At 37.3% G+C, this 8,186-nt stretch overlaps 1 protein-coding gene across 1 annotated transcript; it reads right to left on the reverse strand.

Moving 5' to 3' along the window:
* Positions 1–4,008: 4,008 nt before the first annotated feature.
* Positions 4,009–7,203, reverse strand: LOC144449604 (sodium-dependent glucose transporter 1C-like). Its single transcript, XM_078140170.1, has 3 exons — positions 7,086–7,203; positions 6,208–6,493; positions 4,009–5,400 (listed from the first exon to the last, which is right to left on the reverse strand). Exons 1-3 carry the CDS (start codon positions 7,167–7,169, stop codon positions 4,277–4,279), a joined length of 1,494 nt encoding a protein of 497 aa, XP_077996296.1. The 5' UTR covers positions 7,170–7,203; the 3' UTR covers positions 4,009–4,276.
* Between the last annotated feature and the right edge of the window lie 983 nt (positions 7,204–8,186).

The raw sequence follows: 8,186 nt of genomic DNA on the forward strand, positions 1-8,186 counted from the left end.
CAGCTTTTGTTGTTCGTAGAGAAAACGCATGTACCGGCAATTCTTCGCCTTACTGCTTGTTTTGTTTTATTTATTGTGTTTGTGTTTGTGTTTGTGTTTGTGTTTGTGTTTGTGTTTGTGTTTGTGTTTGTGTTTGTGTTTGTGTTTGTGTTTGTGTCTGTGTCTGTATCTGTGTCTGTGTGCGCGCGCGTGCGGATGAGTGTCTGTATTTGTTCGTGTACGTGCATGTGTATGAACGCATTGAAAATACAACGTAGACGTCGAATGTCCTGTCCTGTGAGTTCATATTTGCGTGTAGCAACATTCAAACTCTACAAACTCTCTGTACAAGTGCGTAATTCTTACATGTATGATTAGGAATTGTTTTTTATCATGTATGTAGGTATGTACGTAAGTACGTACGTATATATATGGATGTGCACGTATGGGATTCATTAGTTTAGATCAGTTACACAAAGTGAAGGATAGTGTGCGGTACATAAGTCACATTATGTATAGTCAGTGGAGAATATTCCCCCCGCCGTCTATAAACAAATAGAGTCACATATTCCCATATTTGTGAGACCAGTATTAAAAATTAAACGTAACAGACCAACTTGAAGAACTATATTTATAAGATTCCTTGCTTGATGACTGATCAATGAAGTTAAGTACATCAGTCATTTGAGCATTAGTAATTTCGACAGGTACTATTTGCTGTTCTGACCTAACATTCATTCTCAAAGAACACGATAGAAGATCAAAAGAAAGGGTAAACTCACCTGTCATCCAAAATGAATGCTGCCGCTAATAAATATCGAATTCAAATAACTGCCGCTTCGGTAGTTATTCATTCAATCTTCTACTGTTAATGCGAGACGACATCGATAGAAGTATATACACCACAGCTCTGAGTGGATGTTATTTAAAGGGAAATAATATATAAGGACCTTCATAATATGTAATGTTATAAATCTTGTATTGTTTTGGGAGTAATATGTTGTTGTCTAAGTACGATTACAGTAACAACATACATACATACATACATACATGCATACATACATACATACATACATACATACATACATACATACATACATACATACATACATACATACATACATACATACATACACATACATACATACATACATACATACAACGGATTTGTTGAACTGTTTTATTTTTGTCTGGTGTTATCGGTACATTTTAAATACATTATCGGTTATAGTTACTACTATAGTACAGGCACTTGAACCCATATCTATGAAAATATGAATACAATAGTATAGTGTACACCTCTATAGTGTCAGTGTCTATCTTTGAAAGTAACAGAAGAGCATGTACGGCAAAAAGTATCCTGTCGTCTGCACCATTTTTTCAAACCCCTCTCTCTCCGTTAAATTCAACAAATATGGCGATAACACCATGCTTTCTAGAAACCAACACACATATATTTAATAAGACCTACCATCAATGGTCAAGTATTTCACGGGAAGGTGTAAATTTTGGAGACTTTTTCCGTACGACTGTCACGAAATACGGACGAAACACGGTAGTTGACAATTCACTCTTGACCTCTCAAGTCAGGTCACACAATCACGTCGCTGACTGGTGAATGACACCCACCACCACCACCAACCTACCCCCATATGACTCAAACGATCGTGTACAAGTTGTCGCCTGCGTAGGTCATGAGAATGTAGATAAAACTCAGCACTGGCTGCATCTATTTTTTCATTGTATATTAGTTCATTACTTATGGAAAGATATTTTATCTGTCAGTGAGTGGTCGATTGTATCCATAGGTATTGAAGTGACAGATACTGAGCGAAAGCATGGTTGTCCATCCATAACCTTGTTAGTTTGACTTGCCTTGACACCTGTATATGGTAGTGCTTATATATTCAATGTCGATGCATAAGCTAGCTAGTTTATACACTTTTGGTCACAGCGATTCACTATGCATCCTTTCACAGAGTGGTCTCGTCGACGATTTCGTTCTGTGTGCGAATTCAACATGTTTTGTTCGATAGAGGAGCTGGTCCGTAGCATAAAATATAAATTCATAATGAATTCTTACCGTGTTATGTGTATAGCTTCACACACAAGTTTACCTATGGATGATTTAAAACACCTCGGGTGTACGATTTCGAGAAGTAAGTCGCTATATCTAAGAAAACAGTTTTAAAAAATACCACCAATGGCGTTGTAGCACAACTGTAGTTTTTAAAAATGTTTATCCATATGCTAGTCTATGCTAACAATAGGTGTTTATTTGCTGAATAACTATCCAGTTGCCTATCCAACCATGTTGCTATCTTTACGATAAATGCTATCATTTGGCTGTTGCTATGGGCGTGGTCATGTTGTTAGAGATATTTGCATACATTTGTGTATGTTTTTGTTCACTTGTGTATGAATTCCTGATATTGTCTTTGCAATATACGTGATCATTTGGCTGTTGCTATGGGCGTGGTCTTGTTGCTAGGAAAATTTACATACATTTTTTGAATGTTTATTCAATTGTCTATTAAACCCTGTTGTTATCTTTGTGAAATACACCACCATTTGGCTGTTGCTATGGGCGTGGTCATGGTTACTAGGGTATTTGCATACATTTTTTGAATGTTTATTCATCTGTCTTTCTATTCCTGTTGTTATCTTTGCAATATACGTGGTTATTTGGCTGTTGTTATGGGCGTGGTCTTGTTGCTATGCAAATTTACATACATTTTTTGGATGTTTATTCAATTATCTATTAAACCCTGTTGTTATCTTTGTGAAATACACCAACGTTTGGCTGTTGCTATGGGCGTGGTCATGGTTGCTAGGGTATTTGCATACATTTTTTGAATGTTTACTCACTTGCTTACCAGATGATGTTGTTATTTGACCAAAATATACTGCCATTTGGTTGTTGCTAAAGGGCGTGGTCATGGTCGCTAGGGCCAATTTTGTCAAAATGTTTTTAAGAAAATCTGCAGAATAACAGTTTCAGAAACATCTCGCCAAGTTTCAGACTAATTGACCAAGTACTTTTTGAGATACAAGTTTTTGACCAAAAATGAACATTTTTACACCTAATTTGCATATCACTCATGGAATCATGGTATGCTTAATATTTCTTCGTCCATACATCCCTAGATACATTCCCATTAAATTTCAGCCCAATCTGCTCAGTAGTTTTAGAATTATAGATTTTTAACCAAAAAGACACATTTTTAGCCCTAATTTGCATATCACTGATGGAATCATCCCGTCATGAACAAATCTTACTTTACACCCCCTTAAGAATGTTCCCACCAAATTTCGCACCAATCTGCCCAGTAGTTTCTGAGTTTAAGTTTTTTGACCAAAAATCACATTTTTTGACCCAAATCACACACCTGTGATGCGATCATTTTGATTTGAACAATTTCCCAACTAGACACCCAAAGTAATGGACCCACCAAATATCGTGGCAATCGGTTCAGCGGTTTTTGACTTTAAGTTGTTTACACACACACACACACACACACACACACAGACAGACAGACAGACGCCGGGCGATCCCTATAGCACTACTGAACAAGTTCAGTTGTGCTAAAAAACGGACCAGTTGCAGCTAGGCATAATGACAGAACTCACTGGTCAAGGAAACTTTGCCGTCTTATTCTGCGTAATTTTCAAAATGAGACATGAAATTCTAGAAATTGTCAGCATTTATAATATATAATTATTACATTGAGTAGTTTCGAATATTTTAATGAGGTAGAAAAAATATTGTCATTATGTTGGTCACTCACATGTTGCCAAATTTTGAAATGTTGAAATCAAAGCAGTACAAATCAGTCCAAAGTCATTTTTTACATAGTATGCGCCCCAGAGTTAAACAGTTTAAACTTTTTCTCTTACTTTGGTCAAGAAACCTGAAACCCATTATCAGTTCATATGAACATGAAATGAAGGGCTGCCATCGAACCTTTTTAAATAGAGGTCAAAATGATATCAAAATTAGGTCATTTTAAAATCCAATATGGCCGCCACCCAATATGGCCACAGCCGACTGCAGTTCTATGGGGAAATGAAACACTGTTGATTTCCTTGAAAACAAGTAAACGGTAAACCCTCACTTTTCTTTTATCATTTCAAAAGGACCACGAAAATTATTTACATGGCAAACTTTGGAGAGATTTTAAGAACTTTTGATTTACAAAGGCGCATTCTACCTTAAGAATGACTGTTGTCAACATCCTTCTTAAAAAATATGAATGTTTACACTGAGATTATTGCTACGCGCACGCTAGATCAATCTTCAAACACTCTGTGGGCTACGATTGGACAGCTCTATGTCACGTGTGTTGACGTTCATTTCGTCATCACTTTGTTGTATCTCCTGGTACCTCTCACCGTGACATGATGCGATAATTTGCATAATTATGTAAACAAATGTTGATGAAAGAGACAATGCCAAAGTCATGTACATCAGCATCATAACATTGTATGCGTCGAAAAGTAGTCCTAATACGTATGGTAAAATCATTTCTGAAGTGGCTGCAGCCATGGTAAAGGTTGACATCGCCTTCCCTGTCAGTTTTATGTAGCATTCTGCCCATGAAATAGCACTTGGGAAAACTGTCGCCAGAGAAAGGCCGAGTAATATAGAAGCGCCCCAAACGACACTCAAACTTGTGTCGCCGAAAATAACCAAGAGCGTGCTTGCAGTACACATACCACATAGATCCATAATTAACATAGTTCGTGGAGATAAAAACATGGCACAAAATATACCCAATCCTCTAGCAGCAGCAAAACTGGCCCAGAAAGCTGAATTTAAATAACTAGCGACTTTCACTGTGAATCCATAATCAGATTTTATGGCAAAAGTATATATGAATCCACCGTAGGTTATCTCATGACCGATAAAACTGAAACTAAATAAAAACAAAAGTATTATCAGAGTTGCCTTGAAGATGGCGCTTTCCGTGTCTGCTTCTTGTCTGGATTGTTCGAGATCTGAGTGGCGATCCTTTGGAATTGCGATAAGACGAGGGCCTCGTATGAACAACCAAAAGAATGGCAAAGCCACGGCGAAGAAGAAGAGTGAAAGTATAGTATAGGGTACCCACAGCGTTCCGTTTCCTCTAAATGTTGGTTCGGTAGTTGTATTGAAGTTCACAATGTTGGTCTCGCGTATGTCCGAAGAATTTAAAAGTACACTCACGTTTGGATCAAAAGGTAATAATGAAGGTATGTATGTGGGTTGTGGTCCAATGCTAGATGCATATGTGGTATTGAAAGACTCAGTAGACGGCGGCGTCAGAAATGGTCCTGCTATTAAGGGAGCAACCGTAGCCCCTACGGCAAAACAGAAGTGAAGACCCTGAAGCCATGGTCCCGAATCTCGTCCCCATACATTAACGCAAACCACATTTCCTCCTGAAATGTACAACGAGTTAATATATTTAAATGATATGCACCGTCTCTCTATATCGAATGATAATTGGTGTAACTATTCATTTTCTCCGAGTGTCAAAATTACATGATATTGTGTGACTGAAGATTGGAAAATGCCCTGACGTACAAACTGATAGACAGACATCGTCATATGAAACAACATATATAATGTGATCAATACTGATCGATAGATATTGTTAGATAGATAGATAGATAGATAGATAAATAGATAGATACTATTATATAGATAGATAGATACTATTAGATAGATAGATAGATAGATAGATAGACAGACAGACAGACAGACAGACAGACAGACAGACAGACAGACAGACAGACAGACAGACAGACAGATAGATAGATAGATAGAAGATAGATGGATAGATAGATAGTTCCCTATCTGTCTCTCTGTCTGTATGTACGTATGTATGTATGTATGTATGTATGTATGCATGCATGCATGCATGCATGTATGTATGTATGTATGTATGTATGTATGTATGTATGTATGTATGTATGTATGTATGTATGTATGTATGCATGTATGTCTGTCTGTATGTGCGTAGGTATGTATGTATGTATGTATGCATGTATGTATGTATGTATGTATGTATGTATGTATGTATGTATGTATGTATGTATGCTAGTATATATTTATGTATGCATGTGCGCACGCACGCACGCACGCACGTACGTACGTACGTACGTATGTATGTATGTATGTATGTATGTATGTATGTATGTATGTCATACAAACTATAAAAGAAAGGTTTAAGAATTCTGCCATACCTGTCTCCAGACCTCCTACACAGAATCCCCAAGCAGCTATCATACAAATCAGCAAGGCAAACTCTTTGCACCAGGCTATGGACACACCAGTAATGGATGCACCAAGCAGACAAGATCCTAAAATAAATTGGTTGTCAAATTTATCCAAGCAGGCACCCCATACCAGACAACCAATGAAATACCCTGTGCTCCGAGCCGTAAAAATGAAAGTGGCCTTCTGTAATGACGTACCCAGGAGAAGCTGGAAGTCTAACAGACATGGTCCAAATACTGCAACAACAAATCCCTATTGATGCAAAAATAAATATCCGAGGTTTACATGTTATGAGATTAAAATGGATTAGTCTAATTTCGTATAGTCTGAAGTGATGTACTAACTACAAAATGAAATGTTGCTTTCGTCAAGTACACGTAGTAGGTATAGTTGCGGTTACGTTCTCACAAGTCAGAGTACATTTTACTACAGACACCAGGGCGTATGTTATGTACTGCCGTAAAGTGGCTCGTGGTTTTACGATAGTTGACGGTTGGCGTTGTCATATGTGGTTGTTAAAGCGCGGCAGCTGTCAATTCACACACGCGATTCACACACACGATTCAAACACAGGGTCCCATGCTACTAAAACTTCAATACTTAAATAGTATTTTTTTCATTGGTGTCATTGCATTTGTGATTACCATTGTATTTTTAGTGTTGTTGTTGTTGTTGTTGTTGTTGTTGTTGCTGTTGTTGCTGTTGTTGTTGTTGTTGTTGTTGTTGTTGTTGTTGTTGTTGTTGTTGTAACTAGTTCTACAATTTCAATGATGCTAATGTTACCTTCATCTTATTCCATGAAGTGCATTCCATCACACACAAAAAACATACATATATAACTTACTACGCCAAAGAGAGTTAAATAAACCAATGACGTCTTAACTATTCTGATAAACGATTCTTCTTTCTTCTCATCCTCACTTTTCATCACGTCCACAGTTTGACTCGTCAGTAGATTTGAGTTCACCTGCGGTGGCGGTGCCTTCGCGTCGTCTACTACGATATCATTCATTGTTTCCCAGCAGGTAGAAGTCAAACTGTCCAATGTAAGTCGTAGATGTTGTACTAATCCATACAATACCTGAATAATCACAGAAAGAGACCGTGTAACAAGTTATTTTGTATTATACAGCATTCACTATTGTGAAATCATGGCAATCTGCCTCTCACACTAATAATTACTGTCATTAATTTTTCATAAATTCTTCTGCATTGGGACATCTGCATCCTTTCCTATATTCGTATCTGCTTCCCATTTCAACATAAGAAGGAGATAACACTCGAATATAGTTTTATTTCCTTGATGTAATAACATCGACCTCGACCTTGACCTTGCGCTATTCTAGACACCAGCAGCCTTTGAAATACAGGAAAATACAGACAGTTTCGTGTGCTCAATCGTACATAGCAAAAACTACGAGAAGATTGCGAGAGCTGAGCAAGAAACATTAAAAAAAATCTGAATGGCTTGCACGACCCTTGTCGGAATGTCACATCTTGCAGGTCTAGCTTTCTGCAAGAACTTGATGATTATGCGTTGCTTACAGCTCTAGCTGCTCTATAGCAGTGTGTCTGTATGACTGAATTTACTACACAAGGTCTGTTGAAGTTCAAGCAAAATCCATGGTCACCAGCCAGTGAAAGTTGGTAGAATCTGTTAAAGTTTACAGCTGATTTAACAAAATAAAGAACGAAAATCATTGAAAAGATCATATATATACAAGATAACTCCTTCTGTATATTCACTACATTTTTAGGTAATATCAGAGAGTATGTGTCTAAACTTTTAACACATTCTACCAACTTTCACTGGCTGGTGACCATGGATTTTGTTTGAACTTCAAATGATTATACTTTGTGTAGTAGTGTGCATTCTGTTACTGTTTATATCATTAACTAAGTAAAGGGCCCACATAGTGAAAGTGATGTGTGTGTGTGCTATTTT

This window comes from Glandiceps talaboti, chromosome 18 (genome assembly GCF_964340395.1).
Source record: "Glandiceps talaboti chromosome 18, keGlaTala1.1, whole genome shotgun sequence".
Classification (NCBI taxonomy): Eukaryota; Metazoa; Hemichordata; class Enteropneusta; family Spengelidae; genus Glandiceps; species Glandiceps talaboti.

Coding starts and splice junctions, on each gene's coding strand:
- LOC144449604 (XM_078140170.1), bottom strand. CDS start 7,169: ATGAAAAGTGAGGATGAGAAGAAAGAAGAATCGTTTATCAGAATAGTT. Junction 6,494..7,085: donor ATTTAACTCTCTTTGGCGTA/GTAAGTTATATA, acceptor TTGCATCAATAG/GGATTTGTTGTTGCAGTATT. Junction 5,401..6,207: donor TGTAGGAGGTCTGGAGACAG/GTATGGCAGAAT, acceptor TGTACATTTCAG/GAGGAAATGTGGTTTGCGTT.